A 12,560-nucleotide genomic window follows, 5' to 3' on the forward strand; every position below is an offset into this window, starting at 1 on the left:
GCGATGATCGAAGGCTGGAGTTAATTGTAATTTTATATATATATGATTTTTGTATCATGGACTTTACCACTTATTAAAGCAATTCATAGAAAATGAAGGGGATGAAAAATAAAATCTCTCTCGTCAAGGGTATTTTCTGAGAGAATGTGTGTGTGTGTGTGTGATTGTGTGTTTAGTAGTTCAAGAGTATAAGAATGCTTCGGGTTAGAGATCTTATAGAGGAAAACAGAGGATCTAAAAAAAAGTCATTTGGTTACGATATTATTGGACAAGTAGTTTTATTATTTGTTTTTAAATGGTTACGAAAGACAGTTATTTATCACGAACGTAGTTAATAAGTATCTATTCTTAATATTAAGAACCTGTTAAAGTGGAGGATTGTTCTGTTCTCTTCATTCACACTAAAAAAATGCGCATCATTCTTTTTTCTGATATACAAAATATGATATTGTGATTTCACTAAATCGATTCTTAAAAACTTTCAAATCAAATTATTTGTACTCACTTCTATAAAAAAAACTACGGACATCTATGATAGAAGAACTTTTATTGTCTTAATCCTAATTCAAAACTAAACAAGTTCGAACCAATTGAATATTTGTGTCAAAAATTTACCGGATCAATTTGTCATTTTCATAAAAGATATATTATACCTACTCTTTATTAATAAATTACTTTCTAAATTTTAAATACTAAAATTTCTCTACAATAAGAAACAATTACAACTTTTTTTTATGTATGTAAAAGAACTTCACAAAAAAGTGGTAAAAACTTATTTCGAAAAATAAAAAATGTAAAAATATTAAAACATAATAAAAATATGATACTAAATAAATTTTTAAAAAAAATCGTAAAAGTTTTATTTATTTATTTTATGTTGAGAGTATAAAATTTTTTATTTTATTATATAAATAAAAAAATTACTAAATAATAACTGTAATTATAGTTTTTTCGTTAAAATTTTGAACATTTTAATCATGAACATATTAGGTTGACATTTGTATTTCCATTAACAGTTTTAAATTTTCTTTGATTTAACGATAACATAAAGCTGATCGAATGTTAAAGAAAATATATTTTTTACTGATATCATATTCAAAATTTTTCGAACATTATAACAACAATGATAATAATTAGAGAAATTGTGGATTTAAAAGATTAAATGCAAAAATATTTAATTTATTCTAAATTTATGTTGTTATCATTATTATTACTTTATTAATTATTGGGATTCATCACAAAAAAAAAAAGATGGAGACAAGAGAAAAGAAAAAGGAAAGGAATAAAAAAGAAAGAAAAAAGGGGTAAAAGGGGGAAATGGGGGGAGGGGGGAGGGGGGAGGGGGAAACAAAGGAAAAAGAGGAATGAGAAGTATGAAAATCCCAAGTTAGAGTCCTCAAAACGTTGTCGTTTTCGGGAGCCTTATTTTCCTTTTTCTGCAGGAGAACAACGAAGGAGAGGACGATTCTCTTCCTTCACTCCGCTTCCTCAGCTAAAAAAGACAGTGCTGCAGGGAACGTACACCCAGCTCGAGAGAGAGAGAGAAAGAGAGAACCGAGCATTTTGGACAGGTTGAGATTCAAGATTAAGTTGTAGAATGTTGTGTGAGAAGATACAGGGGACTTTCGGACTTTAGGAAGAGAGCATTTTGAGAGCAAGGGAGAGGTTCAGAGACTAGGAAGATCTATTTGTGAACTAAAAACGCAGTGGAGAAGAGTTGAGATTAGGGGACGATTCTCGGTTCTTCAGGAAGGTATACGTAGTTTTCCTGTTTTCTTCTTTTTATTTCGTTATTATGTTGGGATTGGCTATGTCCAGTCGCATTTGAAAATGAATGAAGTACTGCCGATGCTTTTACCTTATGCAGATGATCTAATGAGACATGAATCTCCCTGTGTTTTCTCTTGTCTCTGTCGTTGTGTCTGATTGGTTTATTCCTCTCTTTACTTGTAATATATTTGTGGAGTCTTCTCGCATCATGGTTGTAACAATATGTTTATGACCATCTTTTTTAATCAGTTAGATCTTTGCCATGGACGTCAATGATATAGATGAAAATGAGTATGGATTCTCAAGAAATTACTTTCTGGCCAAAGAATTGCGTGGCTCATGCAAAAAATCAGCCCATAAGCTCTCTGATATTGATATTGTTGATGAACAGGTGCTTGCATCCAATTTTATTTTCAATTCTTATTTGAAATTCTTTAAAGAACACCAGGACAACCTATTGCTTTGAATTGCAGGAACTTAGAGTTGCTGCATCTAACATTGAACCCAAGCATGAGAAGGAGATTGCAGCCCTGGTGAATGATTACAAGAGTTTGTATCCTAAGTGGCTTTTTGAGCTAAGGTTAGAATTAATTTATGTGTATATCAAAGCCATTACCTTAACAACTGAGCTTTAACTCAATAGGTGTCTCTCCACTTATAGTGGGTCATGGGAGAATCTTGGGTTCTATACCCATTTACAATAGGTGTTCAATTTCCCTTTGCAAAAAAGGAAGCCATTACCTTGCCTACAAAACCGATGCATGAGTTTATAAACTTTCATATACATAGTTTATTTAGGCAACGTGTTGAATTTTCTATACATAGTTTGCTAAAATTTATGAATTTAATAAACTGTGTATATGAAGGACTGTTTCAGTCATGTCTACTTCACATCAACGATGATATCCTTTTACTGTTTCAGTCATGTCTACTTCACATCAACGATGATACCCTTTTAGTTTCTATTGTTTTAATTAACTTGCATTGTTAATCTAGTTATTTTTTTGGTATCGAAGAGACACTATTTGTAGAAATTAGATTTTTAATTTTGCCGCAAGCTTCATAAAGGTGGCTTTTGCATCTGCCCAAGCTAATAACTGCATCGTTTGATTTTAAGTTTGAATTTTTTTTTCATAATGTTATGGTTCCAGGTGTGGCTTTGGCCTCCTAATGTATGGATTTGGATCTAAGAAGGCTTTAATTGAAGATTTTGCTTCAACAGCTTTGGCCGAGTATTCTGTAGTTGTAATCAATGGCTTTCTTCAGTCCATAAATATAAAACAGGTATCATCTATTCAAATACTTTTCCTGCTTGTATCACCGTGTTCCAAGACTAAAAATGATTAGTCTCAGCATCGGTTTTGCCTATAAACCGAAGTAAACTGGAGCACTGTTATGAGTAACCATTCCTTTCTCCCTTCATATGGAGATTATTTTAGTAGTGGAAGCAAGCGGCTTGTAGTTTGAAATACATTTCTATCCTGAAAAGTTGAGATAGAAAAATTTGATTTTGACAAATCCTTAATATGTTAATGTAGGTTTTCACAGCCATAGCTGAAGTTCTTTGGGATCAATTAAAATCCAAACGGAAGACTTCTCTGGGGAGCATGTCAAAAGTTCAACAGACATTTGATTCTCGATCTGTAGATGATCTTCTCACATTTTTGAATGGGCCACAGACAGATGATGGAGATTGTTTTGTATGTGTTGTTATCCATAACATTGATGGGCCTGGTTTAAGAGATTCTGAAACACAACAATATCTTGCACGCCTTGCCTCTTGCTCCCATATTTGTATTATTGCCTCGATTGACCATGTTAATGCACCTCTTTGTAAGTGAATACATCCAACTAATCCCCGGAAAATTAGCTGAGTATTTTTCTTTAGGTAATCATGTTATCGTAGGCTGACCTGAAAAAGAAAATCATAGAATTTTAGGGATCGTTTGTTATATGAGAAGGCTTTTTAATTTTCATTTTCTAAATTTATATGTATTTTATTCATGAAAATATAGATTAGTCAACAATGAAGGAAATGATAGCGAAAATAATAGAGTTTGAAAATTTTAAGCTATTGTTTTTTATTTTTTCTACTGAACTGTTTTTGTTTGCACTTGGTTATTCCATTAACATACTATTGCTTACATACTTTTATGCGTAACATATGCATGAACATGTATGAATTTAGAAAGTGAAAAAAAGAAATGTTTATGTACTGAACAATCTGTAGTGCTTTTGGCATAATCTTCATCGTTCTTTTCTTTTTCCATGTTGCGGTGCAGTATGTTTATGTTGTCTTGATCTTTTTAGATTTTTGAATGGTGCCAATTTTTATAATTACAAACTTAATTCACTTTAACTTAGAGGAATTCTAGACAAGAGGGTTTTAGTTTTTTTATTCATGGATGCTAAATGGTGGCTAGTTGCGACTTTTTGAACCTAAACTCATGCTCTGTTGTCTTTGTCCAGAATCACCTTATACTTAGTTGCGCCCTAGTTGATCTTTTACCAATTTTTTTATATGTACATGAACAAATTTTGGAAACTGAATTCGATATGTGGCCCTGATGAGTGATAGAATATTCTGCAAAGTTTTCCAGTATTTTGACCCAAAATTGTCATCTTAACAGTGTGGGACAAGAAGATGGTTCACACACAGTTTAACTGGTGCTGGTATCACGTTCCAACCTTTGCACCATACAAGATAGAAGGAATCTTCTTACCTTTGATTTTGGCACAAGGCAGCACTGTCCAAAGTGCCAAAACTGCTGCAATAGTTTTACAGAGTTTAACATCAAATGCTCAGAATGTGTTCAAAATTCTTGCAGAATATCAGCTTTCCCATTCTGAAGAAGATGGTGAGTACAATATTATTATTATTATTTAATATTGTCGTTCACAATCTTTGTCTTATTTATTCATTCTTTTAAATGTTTTAGGGATGCCGATTGATAGTCTGTATGAAATCTCTCGAGAACGCTTCTTAGTGAGCAGCCGGGTTACACTGAATTCTCATTTGACAGAATTCAAAGATCATGAGTTGGTCAAGACTAGAAGGAATTCTGATGGTCAAGATTGCTTGTACATCCCTCTTGCAACTGAAGCTCTAAGAAAATTATTACCGGAAATCGGTCAATAGTATTGGCTCATTCCTTGCAACTTTGGTTTCATGTTTGATAACATTTCTCGAACTCTTTAACATTTGACCTCTAATTGTGATCAGAATCAGTGACCAATATCGTTAAAGAATGCATGCCAACCGCCGTGCTAAAGCTATGCGTTGCTGGTGGGATTGCAATATCTTGCAAGGTAATCTTTCCTGGTAGTAGATTGTATATTTTGCGCCATTTGCATGATGTGAAGTGTGTGGCAGCTGCTCTCTTAGCCTGGTTTTCGGGTCAAGCTTTTGCTTGTTCCGGTGAATGTTGTTCCCTTGACAGTGTAGTCAGAATGTTCATGTCTTGCAATTGGTTCTCTAAAATTAAGTTGATCTAATAAATGTAAATATTAGTGCTAAACTGGTAGATTCATTTGTTATTTTTCTTCAAGGGATCTGTTTGCTGTTTGTTCCTATTAAAGCATTGACTTTTCACAGGCCAAAACAATTGTGATAACAATGTTAGTGAGATAGTGGGTTTGGTTGTTTAATCTTTTACTGCAAGATTATTATATTGGTGGCTCTGAAAACTTTACTACATAAGTACTAATTATACCAAATGGGTTTTTAGGAACTCATATACCTACATATATTTTTTAAAGAAATGAAAGTTATAATCCATATATGTGTGTGTATATATATATATATTATTTAAAAAATTAAAAAACTTATTTAAAGTGATGAAAAGTGATTTTTTTTAAACTATATTGATGAAAATATTTTTTACAAAAAATAAACAGTATTATTAACAAATATACCAAGAATGTGTTAACTTATATATAAGATATTTATATATCAATCAATAATTTAATCATATTTCATAAATCTTTTATAAAATACAAAACATGACTCAATAACAAAAAACTAATGGTTTATAACCATCGATTCTTTAAATAATAGCTTCTTCCTCGGCTCCTTCAAAGGCTCTTACATTTCTATCCTCCAAATTATCCAAAAGATTGTGATTGGAATGATGTCTATGTATTTCCTCCTCCCATTAATTCCCTTTCACGCCCAAAACTCTGCTCTAATTGATTCCATCATCACCCGCTTGACTCCTAATAACCTATAAACTATGGTCCAAAGTTTGTTAACCCCCCCTTGTAGACCAAAGAATATGTCTTTACAGTCTTTTAACATAAAAATCAACCATTCACTAGAACTTTACCTCATTATAGTGACTTGCCAATTGCAAAAATGCACTCTATGTTTGCCTCCTAAACAACAAGAGACATTCTGCGAGAGAATTTCACCTTTTAAATTTGTATAACCGGGAACCTAATGCAATTATTCTCTTTTTCAGACAAAAATTTATAGTAAGATTTCACTGAAAATATATTACTATTAATGTTTGAATTAGAGTATCAAAAAACTTCTCATGCTCATTGGTCTTCCAATTATTAAGATTTTTCACCACATTAATTTACCACACCCTTTCATATCCCCCAATGTCATTGAAGGCTTCGGTCACCAAGATATTTTTCTGTTGTATAATGATAAAGATTTAAGAATGCTGGTCTCTTAGAGGTTCACCTCCCATTCACGGTTCTTGCTACAATCTAACTCGGTCTCCCTTACCAACTATCAATCTAATGCATTCACAAAATTTATCTTGACTCGTGTTAATTTTTTTTTCAAAAATCTTTACTGTGTGATCTTGTCATAATACCGGGATACAACAGTATCAAATTTCGCCTCAATCAACTTTTTCCATAATGCTATTTCTTCCTTCATAAATATCCAAAACCACTTGCCTACATAGCACTATTCATCTCTATCAACGATTGCATTCCCAACCATCCACTAGATAAAAGCTCATTAATTTTATTTTAGTCAACTAAATAAAATCTCTCGGCATTTGAATTGCCTTAAAGAAATTTTTATTGTATATTCTCCGACTTATTACATTGATGCAAATAATAATAGGATTTGAACAACTTTAAGATCAAATCATTAGGTTCAAATTACTTTCCACATCTTTTAATAATTAAACCAAAATATTTTTTAAAATTTTGAGTTAAATTTCATCTGATAATATAAAAGTACTATGAAAATAAAAAATAATTATTTTAATAAACGACAAAAAATAGTTCATCGTGTATTTATCACCAAATTCTATAAATAAATAAAAAACTATTTAAAACTAAATATTGATAAACTTGAAAATTGAATTTTTGTTGCGTACATGCTAATTTAGAAGATCATTATACTTCGAACAGATGCCGGAGTTAAAATTATACTTAAAATAAATGACTATAAATATTATATATTTCTATATAAACACTATTCAAGATAGAATTTTTAATTTATAACTTCTTAAAATATTATCTCTTATTAAATTTAATATATATATATATATTTTGACAATTTCATCAAATTAAATGCAAATTTTAGATAAATATTCATTTATTTTAAACCTAGTCTTGACTCATGTTAAAATTGATAGTCAAGATTCTCATTACAAAGGAAAAAATAGTAATAATAAGAGGTTGAAATTTGAAATGTGAACGTATCAACTTGTCCAAATTAAAAATAACACGCGAAGATTTATTCTACGCGTTGTACAAATCAAATCCCGTATGCGACCGGCTGTAACCGGTAATAACGGTTTCCCTTCTTCCTTTCTTCGTCTTCATTTTTGAACCCCTTTCCCCTTCTTCTGCAACTTTTTTTTTTTTTTTGGCTTTTTTGCTTTTTCCTTTAATCTTGCCTGCTTTGTTTTTTAATTTTTGTTTTCCTTCAAGCTTTGAGCTTACGGAGTTGCTGCAACGTACACTACCGCGTCTTGAATCCTGTTGGAAAACACTTTCGAGTCCGTTACTGATTCAGCTCTGGCTATAGGGTTTTACGTTTTAAATCAGGTAGGCCATTTCATTTCCGTTCTTGATTTATTGAGTTATTGATTCATTAGTTGACGGTGTTATCTTTTGTTGCTGAAAAAACGGGAGAGGAAAAAAAGGAAAACTTGAAATGCAGCTGTCTGATTTATGGATTTTGGAAATTGATAATGTTTTACTGTTTGAGATTGGTTTATTTAAGTTTAAGTGCGAAGCAAGTTTCAGTGCTTTTGTCGAGATCTCTCGTTAATGAGGTTTTAAAACAAGGAAAACATTTCAAACCGAAACCCTAATCTTCTTTTGGTTTAGGGAAAAATTAATTTGCTTGCACCTTCTTCCGGACTGTGAATAGCAGCATGTGAATTGCTTTTACTTGCAGCAGTTTTTATTTTGGGTTTTTGAAGATTTGGTGTCAATATGTCCGTGCTTAACTTACTATACCATTATGCTCTTACTTCACTCTTCCTAAAGAAAGTGTCCGGTCTTGCTATTTTAGGATCTTAAAAATTTCCTAAATATGGATTTGATGGTTTCAGATGTTTAGGCTTTCAGACACTACCTATAAATGGTAAATAAAGTTCTTTGTATTTCGACGGGGATTGGGTTAATTTGTTTTGTTTTGGGCATTGCTTCTCGTTTTGATTTGTTTTCGCTGATTACTAGATGAATATGTGATTTATATGTTTTGGTCTTTAGTGTGTGGTCAATTGTTTTTGGTCTACAAGTGTAAAAATTTCTGATGTTTGCTAACTAATAATATAAAGCTCATTCACTTTTCAAAAAGAACTTTATGTCTTGTGCTTGCTTGTGCCCGATAAGTGTGTAGAATGGGGTGAAAGGTTCTTGTAAAATGTTTTCATTTTAATACTAGTTTGTATTTACGCCGTAGAAAGCTCATCTCAGTTGTTTAGTGGGCTATTGTTTTGGTTTTTGGATGTGGACTAAAGTTGTTGTATGAAGACATTGACATTCCTTATGAAAATTGTGAAATTATTCGTGTTTTCTCATTTTGCTTCATGATCTTTGCCAGTAGAATTAACATTAGAAAAATAGTTTCACATCGTCTTGTATATTTGTGTATCAAAATTATATTTATACAAATTTTATAACAAATAAAAGAAGTGAGCTTAATGGCTTTTCAGCTTTTTGGACAATAAGTAGCGTGTAGGCTGTAGTTTCCTACATCCTGTCCGTGCCCTGAGTTGAGCATTTGGGTGAATTCAATTATAAGCTCCCTTTATCTATACCACATTATTGCGTGAAATGAAGCCTACGTACTGGACAGATTTCACATTTTCTTAATTACCTCTCTAACTTTCACATTATTAATCTTCTTTATCTTACTTGCAAATTAAGTCATAGGAAGATTTCCTCTTGCTAAGTTTTTATTTTTTATGTCTTTGCTAGTCTTTTCGGGATATTTTTAATCAAATACTTCCTAATGTTGGATACTTTGTTGGGATGTTTTGTTAACTGTTATGTTTATGTTTTTTTTTTTCGAATTTCTAATGTTGAATATCATGGAGAATTACTAAAAATTAATGTTGATTTACATTTGCATTTAGTGTGATAGATATGTCAATTTGATTGATCAAATTATTAATTAGAAACTATTGGAAAATGTAATTATGTCTGAAAAATTAGTTTAAAACAGTCGAAACATGCTTTTCAGAAACATTCGGGCGCAAAATTAAAAAAAATTGGTGGTAATATGCATGTAATCTGTTGGTAATACAATGTTCCAGCAAAATTTTTTATTTTTAGTGCATGTAAAGCATCAGTAGGCCACAAAAGTGTCATGGCATCATTCTGCTGGAGCCAATTATGTGCAAGAAGGCAAGAAAATAAAAGCCAGAAAACTTGACTGACACAATACTTGTGTGCTGGGAGAAACTTCTCGACATTTGCATCTGCAGCACTTGCTCCGGGGCAAATGTATAAGCTGATAAAATTCTCCCAATATCTTTTAAGCGCTGGAAATGTCATTTTGTGAGTCACAAAAGGTCTGAGTTGTGTGTTTTTTTTGAGAAGGGGAAAGGTCTGCACTGTTGTAGTCAGTTTTTATGTTTATTTTCATTTTCTTTTTTATCATGATGATACACTGTCTTCGTTTTAGGCGGATTATGGTTTCACTTGTATTTGCATGCAGTTCTATGTTTCTTCATAATTGTTGATGTAAATTTTTTGTTAAGCTGAATTATCATTCATTTCCTTTTTTCCTTAAATTTGTGACTGACATCCTTGATTTTTCTTTTTGTAGAAAAAATGTCTCAGGCAGAAGATCTATGGGAACGGTTAGTACGGGCTGCATTAAAGAGGGAAAGAACTGGGATTGATGCTCTTGGCCAGCCGCATGGTGGTATTGCTGGATATGTGCCCTCCTCTCTTGCAAACAATAGGGATATCGATGCAATTTTAAGAGCAGCAGATGAAATTCAAGATGAAGATCCCAATGTTTCTAGGATTTGTATGCACCAAACTTCATATTGCCTTGCATTTTCGTTTTCAAAATATATGCCAGTTTGGTGATTCTTTGTGCTCCATCATCCTTCTCTATTTTGTGGTCCTCTTTTATAGGAAAAATCTGTGTGTATCTTTAGTATGTAAATACAATAGCTAGTCAAATTATCATGAAAGGATATAGTTATTTCAAAAGAAAAAAAAAATCATGAAAGGGCATAGTTATTTAAAAAAAAAAATCATGAAAGAGTATTTCCAATGTCATTGGCACAATTGAAAAAGATTACATGATTTAATATAATTATGTTGTTACTTCAAAAAAAAATTATGTTGGTTTTATGGCTAGAAAATATGTTGCGTTTGGTTTAAGTGTATTCTAATTAAATTCAATCTCTAAATCTTAGTTAATTGACATGTCGAAATGTACTGTATATATTTGATATATAATTGAATTATTTTTATTATATTTTCATATCCATAATAATGAATTTGTATTTCCATACGTTATTGAAGGAATTATAGGAACATTTCACTTGGAATTGAAAGTGGAAATGACTTGGAATTAGAATCTTATTCTGATCCGGTGGCTGGAATGGAGAATATTATTATAGAAACATTTAACAAAGCGGAGGGTTGATAAGGGTGACCCAATCAATTTTTGGCAGGACTGATGGTTGGATTGCAGAATCCTCAGAGATCAGTTTTCCCAGATTTTTGCTTTAACACAACAAAAGGATATTCTGATTAGTGATTCTTTCAGGTAAATAGGGAGAGGGGAAATGGAATGGCAGGTAAATGTGATGGGAAGCCTGAACGATTAGAAGATTAATGAGTATGAGAATCTCCTATCTACTTTGTCTTTCATTACTTTGGATGGTAGCAATGACCAACCTTTTTGGAGCCTTACTTCTATAGGAGTGTTTTCGGCCAGATCTTTCTACAAGTATCTGATAAAGCATGATAAAGTATCTGACCAACCTTTTAGACAAATTTGGAAGGTGTTAAAGTCCCTCCCAGAGTGGCCTCTTTGCATGGAAGCTGGAAGAGGATGCATCCTGACCATCGATAAATTGATGAGGAGGGGAATTACTCTGGTGAATGGTTGTCACTTGTGTAGAAGGGCTGCAAAATTTTGTATCATGTTCTTTTATGGAGTCCGGTTGCATAAAAGCTTTGGTATGTGGTTTATGAACTATTGGGTATTAGTTGGGTGATACGGGTTTGGTTAGAGATGAAATATGAGCGTGGAAAGGCATCGGTGTGCAAAGGAAATATGTGGATCTTATCCGCTTACCATCTTTTAGGTAATTTAGAAGAAGAGGAATAGAAGAACTTTTAAGGAGGTTGACGATGTGGAGGATTTTGTAGGATCAGGAGTAGATGGTTCTAGAGTATTGGCTTTTTGATTTTTTGGGTCGTTCTCTTTATTCTATAATTTAGAGCTGTAAATACTTTGTATGCGGGTTGACACCCTTTTGGTGCCTATTAATATATTTTTATACTTATTTAAAAAAATATTATTTTGATCCAAAATTTTATCCCAGTTGTTCTATATTCTCATTTCATTTTCATGGAATTAATATCTGAACCAAATTCACATTAGTGATAAGATCTTTAATCAATGTGCCTAGCATTATAACTTCTTTGCAATAGGAATGGTTTTTTTGGCTTCTTTATAGGCCAGGGCACATGTTCTTTCTAGGACAAACGTTTGTCTAGTATGCAAAAGGAATGGGAGGCACTTACATTTATGTTTTCCTCCTATTTTTCGTATTCTCTTTCTCTCCTAAGAAAATATTTTCTTTTCCTTATAAAAAAGATGTTGAAAGTTCTAAACTTGCTGGAAGATTAGGCAAAGAACATTTTGCGAAGTTGTTCGCCACCTTGAAAAATTTAAATTCTACAACTAACTGATGTCATATAAACTGCTTGCAATCAGCCATTTCTTCCATTGAATTTCAATTTCTTAAACTTCTTATTTCCAAAAGATATAAAATTAGAGCATATTTTTTACCAGAGTTTCTCAGGTTTGCATGATGCATGAAAGATGTGTGCTCACAACTTGCAGTGCTGGATTCTATTATGATATACTCAATGGAAGTCCTTCAATATTGTCAAATTTCTCTATCTTTGTTTCTGAATAAGTCCTCTTATCATTGTTTACCTGCAGTATGTGAGCATGCTTATTCACTTGCACAAAATCTGGATCCTAACAGCGAAGGGAGAGGTGTTTTACAATTCAAGACTGGTCTAATGTCTGTCATCAAGGTATATTCTCGGTTATGGAATTTGTTTCCTTTCTTATTTCTTAAAAAAAGTTATGTGCATGTGAAAAT

General features: G+C 32.2%; 2 protein-coding genes across 6 annotated transcripts in view; both read left to right on the plus strand.

The window, feature by feature from the left end:
• Positions 1-1,390: 1,390 nt before the first annotated feature.
• ORC2 (origin recognition complex second largest subunit 2) lies at positions 1,391-5,418 on the plus strand. Of its 3 annotated transcripts, XM_088223444.1 has the most exons (8): positions 1,391-1,753; positions 2,020-2,161; positions 2,244-2,350; positions 2,922-3,054; positions 3,309-3,603; positions 4,401-4,628; positions 4,710-4,908; positions 4,994-5,418. In XM_088223444.1, coding segments are annotated over exons 2-8 (1,092 nt in total). In that variant the 5' UTR covers positions 1,391-1,753; positions 2,020-2,032; the 3' UTR covers positions 4,995-5,418. The 3 variants fall into 3 exon arrangements, with proteins under 3 accessions (XP_088079570.1, XP_021897933.1, XP_021897941.1); XM_022042241.2 differs by having other exon boundaries at positions 1,393-1,753; positions 4,710-5,418; XM_022042249.2 differs by having other exon boundaries at positions 1,393-1,753; positions 2,024-2,161; positions 4,710-5,418.
• Positions 5,419-7,502: 2,084 nt separating this feature from the next.
• The window catches only part of GSL10 (glucan synthase-like 10), a 57,817-nt gene continuing 52,759 nt past the window's right edge, over positions 7,503-12,560 (plus strand). Inside the window, exons 1-4 of one of the 3 annotated variants that reach the window (XM_088221911.1) lie at positions 7,503-7,525; positions 7,672-7,788; positions 10,025-10,231; positions 12,395-12,492. In XM_088221911.1, coding sequence (XP_088078037.1) covers positions 10,030-10,231; positions 12,395-12,492 — 300 coding nt within the window. In that variant the 5' untranslated portion in view covers positions 7,503-7,525; positions 7,672-7,788; positions 10,025-10,029. Of the gene's footprint in view, positions 7,526-7,557; positions 7,789-10,024; positions 10,232-12,394; positions 12,493-12,560 lie in introns of those variants that run through there. The other 2 variants (XR_015821342.1, XM_088221910.1) reach the window with 2 other exon arrangements.

The sequence above is a fragment of the Carica papaya genome, chromosome 6 (assembly GCF_054855325.1).
Source record: "Carica papaya isolate Zhongbai chromosome 6, ASM5485532v1, whole genome shotgun sequence".
NCBI lineage: Eukaryota > Viridiplantae > Streptophyta > Magnoliopsida > Brassicales > Caricaceae > Carica > Carica papaya.